The sequence below is a fragment of the Rosa chinensis genome, chromosome 1, assembly GCF_002994745.2.
Source record: "Rosa chinensis cultivar Old Blush chromosome 1, RchiOBHm-V2, whole genome shotgun sequence".
Classification (NCBI taxonomy): domain Eukaryota; kingdom Viridiplantae; phylum Streptophyta; class Magnoliopsida; order Rosales; family Rosaceae; genus Rosa; species Rosa chinensis.
In genome coordinates, this window is record NC_037088.1 from 53,173,458 (window position 1) to 53,189,674 (window position 16,217).

The window sequence follows — 16,217 nt, forward strand, 5'->3', positions numbered from 1 at the left end:
TCCAACGTAGTTTTCAGCGGTAATGTTAGCCTACAAAAGAGAAATGAGTTGGCAGCTATATTGGGTGTGGAATGTGTTAAAGAACATGGACTGTGCCTCGGGCTACCCATCCACGTTGGGCACAATAAGAAGGCCATTTTTTATTTCTTAAAAGAACGGTTTACAAAGAAAATTATTAGCTAGAGAACAAAGATTCCAAGTGTTGGTGGTAGGAAATTACTTATCAAGATAGTTCCTCAATCTCTTCCTAACTATGTCATGAATTGTTATGCCTTACCCAAGTCGCTCTGTGATGACCTACAACAGCTCTGCCGTCAGTTCTTTCAGGGAAGTACTGATGAAAAACGAAAAATTCATTGGCGATCTTGGGAGAGAATGTGTCTTCCAAAAGAACAAGGTGGTATGGGTTTTAAACATCTTCATGCTCATAATCTTGCTATGCTAGTAAAACAAGATTGGCATTCGCTTACTCAGCCAAATTCCCTTGTGGCCTAAGTTTTCAAGGTAGTGTACTATCCTCATGGTTCTTTTCTTTCTGTTGACACGGGTGAGCGACCTTCATACTCCTAGAGGAGTACCATGGAAGCTAGGCCAATTTTGCAGGCTGGCTTATCGTGGAGGATTGGCAATGAGGCTTTTGTTAGTATCTGGAATCAAGACTGGATACCATCTGTTTCTCATCATTCCTTGTTTAAACCTTCAGATACTATTTTTGAGAGAGTGCTTGATTTGATCAACATAGATACTTGGATCTGGGATGAAGCTGCAGTTCATGTTTGTTTTGAACCTCACGTGGCATCTCAAGTGTTGTCCATTCTACTTAGCCGTCGCTATGGCTGGGATAGAGTGGCCTGGAAGCCTAACAAGAGAGGCTTCTTTTCCATCAAATATGCTTACACTATAGCTCGAGACTTCTCTATTGGAAACATCTTTGCCTCATCCTTCACTGGAGATCCGTATGGCCCAATTTGGAGAGCATTGTGGAAGGCTAAGGTTCTCAACAAAGTGGCCCACTACTACAAATATTATCTACAAGGACTCCTAATAAGGACACATTTTTATCAAAGTTTCCTAATAAGTAATAACCCTATAAGGACTGCTAAAAAACCCCGCCCATTTTTTTTGGCCAAAAGTTGAACTTCCCACTTCTTTTTCCCACACAAATTCGCAGTTGTCTCTCTCTCTCTCTCACTCTAATTGGGATTTGAGAGTTGAGAGGTTAGACCTAAATCAAAATCTGATCTACCAAAACCGCAACCCCCACTCTCTGTCGTCCACCACCGTTTCCTATCCATGTCTCTCTTCTCCATTGGCTCACCGGCTTCTCGGCCTCTACCTCCCTTACTTTGATTTCTCACTTCTGAAACCATAAGCTAATACCTCAAACAAGCCAACCCAAAATCTGAATGCAAACCTTTGCTCTCTTCGTGGGTATGGGTTTTAATTGGAACAAGATTGAAAGGTATCTCTTCTGTAACTCTAGCTTCCAGATTCCATTTTGTCTTATTTTTTCCCTTATATATATATATATATATATATATATGTGCGCTATATTAGGCGTAAATTAATTGTAGATTAGATGTAAAAACTTTGTCTTGAGAGATCTGGGTATTGCGCTCGCTGCTTCCTTCAATGGTTTCTTAATAGGTTAGTGGAATGATAACCCAATCAAGAACAAATTAGGTTGCTTTCTTCTTCTTCTTTTTTTTGGTTAAAAGCATAGTTAGCGATACCATGATGTTGCCATAGATTTGATGCTTTAATTTTATTGTGATATTATTCATATCATATGTCCTCTATGTTACCACTTAGTAAACAACATTGAAAACTCAGTTCCCATTTTATTTTTGTTTGAAGCAAGTCAAAATTCTTGAAATCTGAATCAAAACAGTAATTTTGGTAGTTGGTTATTTTTTATTGTATGGTTGAAGAGTAAATTTTGAATCTTTTCTCTACTTTTTCTTATGTACGAGATTAGTCTTTTTATCTTCTCAATGATTGGAACTCTGAAGCATAAATATTTGGAAAACTTAACCTACTTTGATTTATTGCTAAAGTTGAATGATTTGTGTAGATTTCACTCTCTTTATGGCGTGTAAGTGAAAATGTAAATGTCATACTTCAGAGAACATGATCTCTAAACTTAATGGCATATCAAACAGGAACTGCATAAGAGAACATTAGTATTGAAGACTTGAAGGTACAATATTGAAACATTGCTCATATTTGCATGAGAGGTTAGTTGATAACACATTGTTATTGTGGACAATATATATAATATCCTCTGCTGGATGTTATACACCATCTTGATATGCTAAATGTTTCTGACCAGGACAGTCTATTACATCCAAGCCCAAGTCAAGGTATCTTGCAGTTGGATTTTAGGTCAACTTGCATCCTTTATTGCAATTGCCATTTCATATTTGAATATCAAGTTTTGTGTATCTATCCTCTTTAAAGCTTTCATTTATATACATGTTTGTTTTTTTTTCTTTCTCAAGTTTACGTTGTATATTTTGATATGTTTTGTAGTGTTTATGACTACATAAAGTAGGTAGTAAAAAGAAAAAAGAAATGTGCTCTTCTACTCTATTTAATTGTTGGTTTTTTGTTTTGTGGCAGATCACATGCTCTACTTAAAGATTTTATAACAGGTAAAGTAAGGAAGTTTGTGTTTTGATTATGGCTTATTGGTTTACCCTATAAGTGTACCAAGTCATCAAGCCTGGTTACCTTTGAGCCTTGAGGCATGATGGGATAAATTGTAATCTCAAGTTCAGTTTTCCCTTGCTATTATTTATCTGATTGCATGGCTTCGAATATAGCTATCTGTTCAGTTTGCATGGCTCATTGTCATGGCCCAAATTAGAAGCTATTGGACTATGGTAGAACCTTAGCCCAGAAACTCAAAGCCCACCAAAGCAAAGGTCAACCCAAGGCCTATCAGCCGAGTCTGATCCAGTCCTCCTACGTCCACTTCCCCGTTGTACGTAACAACCAAACCGCTCCGTCCCCCACGCGCCGCCACGACCTGCGACCACCTCAATCGGTGCCGCCACTAGCACTCACCGCCTGCGACCCAAACTACACAAGCCACGTTGCCCCAACCTACGCCACCACAGAGAAGACCAACCCCGATCCAGGTCCTTTCACCTCACACAACCATCGAGTCAGACCGGTGGCTCCGTCATCAGGGTTCGATCGTCGGACCTGTTAACACGACCAACGCCTCTCACCATCCCAGCCAGAACCACTGACAAGCCCTGATCAAACCCCATCTGATGGAACAAGAGCAATAGCCATCAATACCCGTTCAGCAGCAGACCCCATGACCACTGCGGGGCCAGAGGCCAGCCGATGCTTCCGGGCGCCTCCAGATAAGGATGATTTCTCATATCGTAACGCCGGCCTTCACATTTGGTTTATGATTTAGGGTTTTTTTTAGTGAATTAGAGATTTAGTTCTGATCAACCTAAATTCATATTTGATCAATTAAATAAACGGTTTAATGAATCCGGACCATTGACAGATCAAATTTTCAATCTAATCTCGTTTAATAACTACGGATTCAGAGCAAATACATATCAAAATCCAGTCCATTTACAGGTCTAACTTAAACGACTCCCATCTAAGAACTTCTCTTAGAATTGCTACACTTGATTGGTGTTTTATCAAAAGGAACGCGCCTCACGCGCTAGGGTTAGTTTTCACAAAAACTTGGATTTTGCTTGTTCGGCGGCCTCCCCACATCAGCGACAGCACTATGCATTGCCGATGTGTGGCAAGTGCAGCCAGACGGGCATCTGGATTGTCTGTTGTGTGTCTTTCTTGGGGTCATAGTTGCTATGGGCAGTTACCGTTTACCGGCATGTTTCGTCTCTCTCCTCTGAGGGCTGTGTGGGCTTTTCTGATGGCTGGATCGAGCGAGGATAATCTGAAATAGGGAATGGCTATTCTAACATGGTCACATGCCATTGATTGGGATGCCATGTTTGTAGTGTGGAGATGGGGTTGCGATCTGGTTGGGTTTGACATTCGATGTAGCGGTATTACATGGTGGAACCTCCGGGATCGGCAAGAAGATGGAGCAATACATCAGGGCAGATGGTGGTTGACGGTTTTGAGCCTAAGGAGGCTACGCAGTGGCGGTTTTGGAAGATGGCGATGGCTGGAGACCTTGTGGGTTCGAGATTTGAAACTAGGTTATGGGGCTGAATTGATGTTTGGGGGTTTTGGATGGGTGATCATCGGTGGCTAGGTTGGCATCAAGTTGCTATGTCGAAGAGGGAGGTGGTCGTGTTTCATTAACCCCCAGTGCTCTTGCAGCGGGATGACGGTGGCCATCGAGCAGATGGAGGTGACGGTCTTGGAGAGGATAGTTGTTCGTGGTAGGTATTATTGGTCTTCTTTTAGGGTTTTATTTTTTGGTTTAGTTTTTTAGTTTAGTTTTTTGGCTTAGTCTGATAAGTCCCTACTCTTTCGAGCTAGGGTTTTGGAGTCTTAGTATGGTGGTTGTGTCGTGTCACTCCCAGGAATTCAATTTACTTTTTTGTGGTCAAAGTAATGGGGAGAAGCTCTTGCACATGGTCTGGCGGTTTTAGGTCATGGTGTCGAAGGGAGTAATTTTCTTCTTGAGATTGGCTGTGAGGATCTATTTTGACTCCCGGGTCAGTGTGGATGAAGTACCATTGATATGACGTTATTTCCGGGGACTATATGTTTTACTCTCAGTGCTTTCTTGTTGTCAATATGGTAGTGACTTGCTCTTGCATGTGGCTTGGTTGGTTTGGGACACAGTGTTGATGAAGGGGAAGTGGTTTTTCATAATGTTGGCTGTAAGAATTTATCGTGATTCTCGGAAGTGGTATTATTCTGTAGCCCGAGTTGAGGGGCGATTAGTTTGGTTAGGGGTTGGGCCCATTTGGCTCATGGATGACATTGTGGATGACGGACTCGTAACAGAAGTTTTTCTTAGGGAGAAGAGTGGGGAACTTATGTCCACCACCAATCATTGTTGTTTTATGTAATCTTGATTATTCTGGAATAAAAAGTTTTTTTCATTCTAAAAATAAATAAATAAAACTTAAACGACCCCCTTTTTTATTTATACAGCGGTCCCATACAACGACGTTGATCACATTATTGCTGAATCATATTACCAAACAAAGCTGCTTAATTCCAGGAATGCCTATAAATTGAAGGTGGACTATTGTAACATGAACTGGGGTGTCTGGTAATGTCTGCCATTAACAAAATAGACAAATACGGGGTTGACTTAAGATGCTTCGGCTGAGTTTGGTTGTACTTGTGGAAGAAGGTTGTAATATCTGGTGAGGCTAACTGTAAAGTCATAGAGCGCGGTTGAATCAAGGTGACGCCTTTAAAGGGTTTCAGGAAAGTCCCAGGAGGCAATATAGTCGATAAGATCCTCAAGGCCATAAGGACCCGTATCAGTACCAGTAGTAGAAACTCAGAGGAATACCCAATTTCTGTATTCCAGAAGTACCATAAAGGTAGATACTTTCTTGCCTTTCTGTGATGAACTTTCTTAATCTTATATTTGTGGGTATTTTTTTACGATTGAGAACTCAGCTGGCCTTTTTTTTTTTTCACTAATCAAACAGAGTTTCTTGTATTTTGATGAGGGTGTTCATGTTTGGAATGTTTTAATTGGCTGCAGAGGGTTTATGCCCCTCTGTTCTCTTGAAACTGTAGCATTGATTACGTTTTCTGGGATTTGATGTTGCTCATTTATCTAATGTTGTCTACTCAAGCATTTTTGTGATGTTTTGTATACCAGCTATTTCTGCTTGCACTGTAACCTGTAACAACTTTCTTAATTTGGTGACAAAATCTGATCATATGCCTTGGATTTGATTCCGACCTAGCACAAAGCAGTCTGACTCTTCACTTACGGTTTAAAGACCCTCATGGGCTCATGGCAAACCTCTGAACTCAAGAAACTTTTTCAAACCTGATCCTTTGTGTCAGTCTGTTTGCATCCACTTCTTGGAGTGTCATATATGTTGGTTAAGCTATTTCATTCATGCAGTTCATAGGCCTGAGTTTGCCGGTCCTTTTGCTTTGGTTGATCTGTTCCTTCTTAATGAGGATTTCGCAGTACCTAATTTGCCTTTCTGTTCTCTGTACCCAAAGTTGAATCTGTACCATAACTCTCTTCAAATTTTTGGTGACTCATGTGACCGCCATAGGGCGACTTTAAGTTTGACTAAAATCAGGTATTCATAGCAAATAACTGGCACCTCAAACTAAATTGAGAATATAACTCTAAGAATGTTGAAACTTGATTTTTTGTTCTCCTTTTCAATACAACTTGGCAATATTTATCTTCCAGAATAATTTAGTAATATATGGGATAACATGTGGCTTCCTTCGAGAAAAGACCATGGATCATATTAAAAACAATCTAGTTTCAGGAAGCTTATACTATAATTGATTCTAGTAAGTTTAACATCCTCTTAATTTGTGGTTTAACAGGGACATGGTATTCCAGTTAGCAAACAACCTATGTACTTAGTTTCCTATATAGTGCTTTGGTCTTAACATGCTTATAAAGCTATTCTAAATGTCTATATAATACTAGTAATGAACTTTTCCTGCTCCAGCCTATGATGTAAATGTAACAGATAATAGATATTTTATGTTGTCCACTTACAATAAGATTACATTATGGTACTTGCATTTTTTCTGCTATTTTGCATGCTTGCAGCATATAAAATTCATTCACTTGAGGTTACTTCTGTAAATTTTCAGATGGAATCAGAGAATACACAACATTCCCAGATTGTCGAGATCCATGGAGATGCTCCTGGTGAAGAGATGAGTGTGGGTGGGAGTAAAATTTGTGGGGAAGCACCGTGTGGACTGTCGGATGTTGGACCAAATTCTAAAGATTCCAAAGAACGATCAGCTGCCATGCGCAAGCTCTTGATAGCAGTGGTACTCTGTGTTCTCTTCATGAGTGTTGAAGTGTTTGGTGGCATTGAAGCCAATAGCTTAGCAATATTGACTGATGCAGCACATTTGCTCTCTGATGTTGCAGCCTTTGCCATCTCCTTGTTCTCCTTGTGGGCTGCTAGCTGGGAAACCACTCCCCGTCAGTCTTACGGCTTTTTCAGGATTGAGATTCTCGGTGCTTTGGTTTCTATCCAACTCATATGGTTGCTTGCTGGGATATTGGTGTATGAAGCCATTGTTAGAATGATTAATAACACATCTGAGGTGAATGGTTTTCTGATGTTTCTTGTTGCTGCATTTGGTCTAGTGGTTAATATTGGCATGGCTGTACTGTTAGGTCATGATCATGGCCATGGCCATGGACATGATGATCATGATCATCACAGCCATGGAATGACATTTTCTACTCATCATCACCATCGCCATGAGGAACACTCGAATGACGAGCACCATCATGATCATGAAGAACACTCGCATGATGAACACCAGCACAGTCATGATGATTATAAACACAATGGTGCTGATGAAGGTCATGCTCATGAGCCACTCTTGGACAAGCCAAAAGACGGGCATGGCCAGAAGAAGCAACGGAACATAAACGTGCAGGGAGCTTACCTTCATGTTCTTGGGGACTTGGTTCAAAGTATCGGTGTAATGATTGGTGGGGCCATCATATGGTACAAGCCGGAATGGAAGATAGTTGATTTGATTTGCACCCTAATATTTTCTGTCATTGTTTTGGGGACAACTTTCAAGATGATGAGGAACATACTCGATGTACTGATGGAGAGCACACCAAGAGAGATTGATGCAACAAAACTTGAGAAGGGGCTGTTGGAGATGGAAGAAGTGGTGGAAATCCATGAGCTGCATATATGGGCAATCACAGTTGGGAAAGTCCTGCTGGCTTGCCATGTGAAAATCAGACCTGAAGCAAATGCAGACATGGTGCTGGACAAAGTGATTGATTATATCAGAAGGGAGTACAACATCAGCCATGTGACTATACAAGTTGAGCGTTAATGAGCTCTTTGAAGGTCAAGATCAGGATACTGTGAAGGATTAAATTGATCATATGGTTGCATATATACTCTTCTTAGATGAGGGTCCAGATTTTTAGTATCAGCATTGATGCCTAGGCAGTGCTTTGCTAATCTTACCAAAGATGCATGTTTTTGGTGCCGAGTAATTATATTGTGGTTAGGAGATGTAGAATCTGTAGAAGCGCCAGCTTGCAGCCACCTTGATTCTTAGTTTCTTACTATCACAAGCATATGGGAGGTAACTGGTTCTCTCTCAGTGAAAATATAGTGAAAAGTGCATGATGACAAAATATGCATCGGTTACAGTTGATTTAATTGGTCTATAACAATTTGCATGACATTGTAATATTACTCAACTTAAAATTGGAATTGGCGAATTGCATAATAGTGTCTTGCAACTCTTCTATTTTTAAGGCAATGTCCCCAATGACTTGAAGTTTGAGGTATTTTTTATTTAGTTTGTGAAAGCAGTTTGTAAGCACAGCAGACTTTTCTTCGTGAGTTGGCTAAGAAAATCTTTGTGAATCACCCTCGGCCTCAGATTTATAAAAAAAAGAAGATATTTTGAGTTTGAGTTCAGTTTGTTTTTTACTCTTGAATATAAGGGTGATCAACAAAAATTTCTTTCGTGTGAGCAGACCATCTTTCTTTTGAAGCACACTCAAAACAACTGTGATATTATGGCTAGGCTAGGAAGGACCCAAAGAATCTAATATCTCTATTCAATTGATTTGGCATAGTCGAACCTTTAAATGCTATGACTTGTTCAAGTCTCCAGTGGTAGCTTGATGTTATATTTTGAATCCTCATGAGTCAACACTCAAGACCTATATCAATGCTGGGGACCAGACCACTCTATCCCTCCCCCCTTTCTTCTACCCAGACACCCAGTCAACTCTCTCTCAGTCAAGAATATACACACACATATATATCCCATATCCTATCTCAACCAATCTGAGACTATTTCAAACCTTCATTTCTCATCACATCCCTTACAGCTTACCAAATCAAGTGTTAAGTACTTCTGCCTGGAATGTACCTGTGACAAGTTTCACAATTTTATAAGAAAATCTGTTCATATTAACATGGCTATGTCAACAGTATATCTCTTAAACTTCGAGCCTATAGAAAAATGGAGTACTTGACATCAGAGAATGAAGATAGCGCTACTTCCAGAAGTAGAGAGAAGCAGGTTCTTGACACACTCAATCTCTTTCCTCATTGGAAATCAGCTACCATGTAGGAGCTATGTGAGAAAGCACCAGTTTTCCAGGTACTTTTTTTTTAGTTTTTCCCAGTATGTTACAATGTTGTCTTCAAAACATGTTACTACTGTCCATACATTTCCAAAGGTTACTCACTACACGGTTCTTCGTTTTGTGTAGGGTTTTATTTCTTGGGATAGATTTTATGTGTTACAGCTATGCCAGAAAGCACAATTTTACCAGGTATTGTATATTTATCTTATTTACCAATATCTTACAACTATGATGTCACAAATCATACAGTTGGAGATAACTCACTACAGTGTTTCTCTGTGGCTTTTAGGTTTGTGGCGTAATTGTACCAGCATGTGTGATTATGTTCCTGCTCTAGCCTGCCACATCAAACTTGTATGAACCTGAGTCATGCCTTTTGCTTAATCAACAAAACCATATGAAGGCTGACTGGTGATGAATGTGCTGCTTTTCGATCAGCAGTGATTTCTCGAATTCCACAGCTGGTTGATTTAGACAGGTTATCTCTTAGTTCTCTTGAATTTTTCTTTCATTTTTCCTATTTAAACTGTGATGTGATATTTTCTTCATATGTGTAAGTCTTCCTTGTTGATTACTCAATCTATGCAGAGAGGGTGCATTTATCTTGGTTATCGACCATTATACCAGCGAAGAAGGTGCTCTTATCATATCTGAACTTTGCTCCTATCCAAGAAGCCTGTTCCTTTTCCTAAAAACTGTGATTAAGGTTCGCATATCTGGCACCCTCAACTTTTCAAGTTTAATAGATGACCAACTTGTGGGAACAAAGAATCAATCAAAAGAACTTCAGGCTTACTAGCTTGCAAAGGATCTCCAATTTCCCAGAGATTTTGGGTAATAATCCTGTTAATGTGAATGTTGATATGATTGAACTTTCTCTGGAGGTGAGCACTTATTTCTTACACTTATGTATGATGTATGATCTTTCTTTTCTTTGTAATTAAAACTCTCAAGTCAATTTGTGGTATCTGTGGCATTGTTTCATCTTTGTAAGTCTTGACTGTTTTTTGGAATCTGTCAACTTAATATCTGTCGAATAATGATTTCTTCCATCAATTTGGGGTGGTATCAGTATATCCATTACGATCTAAGTTCATCTCTGTGGCTAGTGACTACTGAGATATTTTTAACATAAATTAAGCTTGTCCAGCATCAATGCCCCTTAATAATGTGTTACTTCCAGTTTATTTAGGTTCAGATATTACTTATGAATAATAATTCATACCTCCTCATGCTGTTACTGTTTCAACTTTTACTTTTGTAGGTGTTAGTCAATTCAAACCCATTTCAGTTCTCAATCTCAATCTCCTAGAGAGTTTGATGGTTAATGGGTGGAGTACTGTGTAATATTATGCTTTGCATATAGGATAATGGATGCTTCATCATTCTTGTTGGAAATGATTGGTGATGTGTGCAGTGCTCTTTTGCTTAGACTTTCCACCTCCACATGGTTCTGCTGGAACGTACAGACTATTTCAGCAATGTTTTGAAATTGGAGGTCTGTAAATATCATTTTTGATTTACAGCAAGTAGTTAGGCTTTTTTTTTTCTATGTTTCCATTGAAAATTTGAAACAGTGTACAATTATGTAATATTCATACTGTTTATGTTTATAGGTCAATGCCATTGCCAGTATATTGAATGCCTGTATTGGGTTGTGCCAACGGAACCATCTTTTAAATCCCAACGAATCAGAATCAGAATCAGAAGCTCTGTGGTTTAGCTTACTTGATATGGAAGTTCCAAAGACTTGAATACATATAATATATAACAGTGATTCTAAAGGTGATTGTAACTTAAGAATATTGTTCACTTGGTTCATCAACAAAATTGTTGAGGGCATGAAAGGATATGTTCTCCCTCAAACTATCTTTTCCAAACTCCTCTCTGATCACTGTGGCCAGGAACTTGGTGATATTAAAGTCATTATACTGGAGATGTTTAGCATGTATGGCTTCGAGAAAAAGAAATCTGGTACATCACTTTAATGATCTCATTTACGTTAGTTATGTGCATGCCGTTTTCTTGGTTAAGGACTTAAAGGAATGGTGTTGATAAAAGGGCAAGTACACTTTAAGACCAATATCAGGAATTAATCTTTGTTGCATCTCAGTGATTTCAGAGTCCTCTTCTAGTGAATAGATATGAAATTAAAATTTAAATGGTTGAAAATATAAATCAAAGCAACAGAGAATATCATGTCATACTGCACTGCGTATTTCTCCTTGAGAGATTACTTTTCTGCAAGGCATTTCTGCCTATCTGTATTGTGGACCTACTGAGCATTTCTCCAACCTTATGCACTCTTCTTTATTCAGTGATATATGAAATTTTGTACTGACTGTGTGGATATTGATTATAGACTAACTATTTGCCCTCCTTTGAAGTTTTCTGCTGTATTTCTCTTCGTTCTTTTTCGTTGCATTTAACTTGTCAGCTCTCTTATGTAGGATACTACCAAGTCCATTGCATTGAATATGCTGAAAATTGGGCTTCTCATGGTTATGTGCCTCGGAGTCGAGTGCTGTGTATGTGATTGCTTGCTTGACAACAGCTCGTCCAGCTCCATTAGCATTTTCAACAGTGGTCACGCAACACATCTTCAGTGTGAAGTTTCAGAGCATGACACATCAAGTAGTATCTCGTCCTCTGGATGCCCTGTTTGTATTTCTGAGAAGAAATCTCATCGACAGCACCTAAAAGAGTGTTCATCGAGACCACAACATACACGTCAATCAGCTTCTAACCACCATGAAAGCAATGCATCAGAGAATAATGGACTTCAGCAAATATTACGGGTATAACAACTTCTTATTATCATTGCCATTCTCATCATTTTGTTTCGTTTGTTATTGTCATCATTTATGTTTCTTGGACTTCTTTTTGGTTTTGAAATCTAACCAAGGAACTGGACTTGGATGTTGCAATTTGAGATCTTGAACAATTGGCAAACAGACCAAGGATTAGGGGAGATTGAAAACATCCCTCAGTTGAAGCTTGATCTGCCAGCTGTGTATCATGAAAAGGTTCCCAGATTTATAACATGTAGATGACACTAAGGTCACATACACCAGCAGCAAGTAGCAGTACGTAATCTTGCGAGTATTGTCCAGATCCCTCTGTTGAATTGTTACTTCAAATGCTTGGCATTAGAACATTGTTAGGCTCAGACCCTCTTGGGGAAACCTCAAAACTCAGAAATGATCCTTCGTGTTAATTTTTGCAACCATTTCGTGGAGGTCTTATTGCTGGAAGGTCATGACCCCGAGTTTTCCAGCCCTTCGCATGGACCAACCAAGACTAACCATTCTGTTTTCTGTACCAATTGCCTCCAATTGTGGTGACTCGTGTAACTGCCATTAGAGCAGCTGATACTCAACATACTTGTTAAAATCTCTTTTAACAACCAGTGGAATTTTGTATTCAACTGTTGGTTAATATGGACTACATGTGACTTCATGAAATAGAACCTGGATTACAATGACCATCTATCTAGAAAAACAAGAATAAGATGTGGCTTTTCCTCGTGAGGTTAAGTCATTTTATTTTACATTTTCCGTAAGTTGTTATATTGAAATACAGAATGAGATTGATTTGGAATTTGTATGTTTGGTCCTCGGAGGAAAAAGTGTTTAGCCAAGCTTGCCGCCTCCTAAAATTAGCTAAAGGGCAGATTAGGCAACATATTACGAACATGACAATTTCTTTGAGAAAAGCTCACAATTTGTTCCAGCTCGCAAGTGTGTTTATGAAAACTGGGACTTAAAGTCGGCAGGCATTGCAGCCATCAACGTACAGTCAGCGCGTACCATGTTAGCAGTTACTCTCTGTTTCTCCTCATGAGAGTCTGAAGAAGGACTATGCAAAGTATGTAGGCCTAAACTGAAAGCCATTTTGATAATTGACATGTGAAAGGTGTCTGGGCGTCTGCCGTCTGGCTGCCGTGTTCAATGTAGCTAGACTGTAATGTTGGCCTCAGGGTGTACAATTGATTTGGTGTACGTACATATGTGCCAGAGGTTTTTTTGTCATCCTCAAATAGTAGAAAAACCTGTGAACTTTACTTGTCCCTGCGCTAGCTTTCATACTGTTGCATGACTTATTACCTAGTTTGTGAACTTTAAGGTGATATCACTTAATTTCAACTGCGCATAATGGTTGCATATGTAAATGCAACGGTCTTGAAATTGGAATGGTTTATAATGCTCCGGAGTATATAATTGAGTGCTCTATAGTGTAATGGAGTATTGAAGCAATGAAGTTGGACTAATCAAGTATTAAGCTTCTGAATACTCGGCCAAAAATGCGCTTAGCTGGGCTCCTCCTGTATCTCTTCCTGTACTGAAGAGTTTGCTCCTTTTGTGTGTATATATAGCCGTATATATATAGAAACTTTTCTTTTCTTGACATATCAAAGTATCAAACAAGATTTAAAATCAGTTTGTCCAAAAAAAAAAAAAAAAAGATCTGAAAGCAGCCATATCGTACATTATTTATGTGGCAGCGGTGAAGCTTGACCTTGTAAGTAGTCATAGAGGATAAGGTTTTAATTTCAATCAATTACTTCCAAGTATATTTGGGATTTTCAGGTACTAGGGCCTGAGTACTGACATGAGTAGTGCCAAATTTTTTTGGTATTAATTATACTATGATGCCTCATCTCCATGAGTGCGTTCTAGTTTTTATATTTGCTTGCTCTTGAAGAAGACAAACAATTTTGAATTATCTGCTAACTTTTAGGACTATGAGCATGCTTCTGGTTGTGTGGCTAAAAGATCTGCACTAGATTATAATATGAGAAGAGAATACAGGCAATGGCTTGGATAAGATAGAACTCGATCTATATCATATGAAGCTGGATCAGTGGATTAAATTTGTCACTTGCTCTCTATACACAAAGCTGCTCAAGTTTTAGGACCAGTCATTAGCTAATATGGTATTAGAGCTTTGTTTGCGAGAGATCTTGTCTACGAAATCTTAATTCCCAGTTTCCGTATGAGGTTGTGAGATGGTGTGATGCAAGATCAATATGGGCACAAGTGAGAGCAATTGACCTCACTTAAGCTTGTATTAGTTAAGTGTCAAGATATTACTTGACGGGTTTTGCTCTTTTCCTTAAAGGTATAGTTGCAAAATTATGTTTGTTAAAATGCGTTAAAGAGAGAAACTATCATCGAATTGCTTCAAAGCGGCTAAAAAGTAAAGAAATTCAACAGGCAAAACAGATCCGGACTTGACAAGAGGCCTGTGAGTCGGCTGTCTCAGACGTCGGGCCTAATTTTTTTTTCTAGGGGTATTTAAAAAAATTATTAAGTAAATAAAATGTAAGTCTTTTACTAAACAATAAGATTGATTAGTTGGCAAGTTGCACTTCTTTCTTTTATGTTACTCCTAGCCTAAGTTTTGAACCCTATTCTGTTGTGGATTTATCTTTCTTTTCAATTTTTTCTTATAAATATTTTTTTGGCTATTTTTCTTTTCTTCTATAAAAAATGCACGCCCATTTTTATTTTTCGCCTGAAGCCTCAAAATGTCAAATCCGGGCCTGGTTATCATTTAGACTTCTTCGTCTTCCTCCAAAAGAAACACTTGTGTGTCGACCACAGCTAGCTCGTGCAAGCTTGGTATTCAATGCATGTGAAAAATCACATAATGCTTAGTGTACTAGTTCAACTATAGACTCCCAGCTGAATACGAAGAAAACAGAAGAATGTCATACGTGTTTACTTTCTTGCCACTTATCAGTTCATAACTGATCGATGAAGATGGGAGTTTCTGAAGGAACTGTTCTATTACTTTTAGTGCAAATGTGAAAGTATAAACAAGTTGGCTAGCTGCCATTCACATCAATCTTTGCTACCCAAAAACAAAAAAAGGAAAAAAAGAGAGAATTTGCCTTATAGGTCAGTGTGACGGTATGACTGGTGCTGAAAGCAACCAAAGCGAAAACGATAAGAGATGGCCTTTCAATTCATATGGCTTATCCTAGTTATAAAATCTCAATGAAATCGAAAAGGAAATTAGGTATTTTAAGGGAACTGTAGTGTGCCTTGAGAGAGAGGTAATGCTATAGCAACTTGAAAAGAACCATGCATGCATGTGATTTGTGATTGAATGATTTGAAGCTCAAAGGGGTATAGGCCGTATAGCTATCTGAGTGATCGGACCATTTTAAACATGTGAGGACAGAAATCCCAGCATACATGGAAAACATTAGGGCCTGAACTAACAGATTTCTCAATCATTTCTATACCGTAAGATAATATAGAACCAATAATTGTATGATATGGAAGCTACTATCTTTATCGAAAATTCGAAATCATGAAGTGTGTGGTGTCAAATGTCAGTGCTTTTTAGAGGAGATTAGTTAAGCGAGTACAAACATTTATAAATTGTGTATTGACTTGAAAATTTGATTTAGAGGGAGGGAAATCCAGCTGGGAAATACCACAATAAAGTTATGAATCTAGGATTCAATCCCATCATGTACTTCATTTAGAGACAAATTTTTTGGTCCCGACACATTTATTGTCAAACATACCCACAGCTGGTGGGTATATGCCCCAAGCCAACATTTTTTTGATTATTGAGAATGAGAAATATGATTTTGCTTTATTGTTTGTTGCGATGTGAAAGGAGTTTTAACTATAGCCTCTTGTTTTTGGTTAAACCAAGTTGCAACTTGAAAGAAGTTTGTGTGACAAGGAGAGATTTTACAATTACCAAAAGATAAAAAGATACAAATTTATTGAAAAATTGTGTGTCGGAAAAAAAATTTACTCTTAATTCGGGCAAAATCTATGTTCTTCTTGATTAAAAGTTAAGACATTAGAGAAAAATCTTTCATTTGCAAGTTTGTCGAAAAATATAATTTTTTCAGGTAAACTCTATGTTCTTCTTGATTGATAGTCAAGCCATTAGAGAAGTCTTTCATTTA

At 38.5% G+C, this 16,217-nt stretch overlaps 1 protein-coding gene across 4 annotated transcripts; it reads left to right on the forward strand.

Annotated features, from left to right (window-relative positions):
- The first annotated feature begins 5,199 nt into the window (after window positions 1-5,199).
- LOC112182172 (metal tolerance protein 1-like) lies at window positions 5,200-12,727 on the forward strand. 4 transcript variants are annotated; one of them, XM_040517963.1, is made up of 8 exons: window positions 5,200-5,513; window positions 6,775-9,294; window positions 9,407-9,469; window positions 9,550-9,758; window positions 9,869-10,164; window positions 10,545-10,778; window positions 10,897-11,254; window positions 11,731-12,727. In XM_040517963.1, the coding sequence occupies exon 2, from the start codon at window positions 6,775-6,777 to the stop codon at window positions 7,999-8,001; it is 1,227 nt and encodes a 408-aa protein (XP_040373897.1). In that variant the 5' UTR covers window positions 5,200-5,513; the 3' UTR covers window positions 8,002-9,294; window positions 9,407-9,469; window positions 9,550-9,758; window positions 9,869-10,164; window positions 10,545-10,778; window positions 10,897-11,254; window positions 11,731-12,727. The 4 variants fall into 4 exon arrangements, with proteins under 4 accessions (XP_040373897.1, XP_040373896.1, XP_040373898.1 ...); XM_040517962.1 differs by having other exon boundaries at window positions 9,570-9,758; XM_040517964.1 differs by having other exon boundaries at window positions 9,570-9,758; window positions 9,869-9,986.
- Window positions 12,728-16,217: the final 3,490 nt, after the last annotated feature.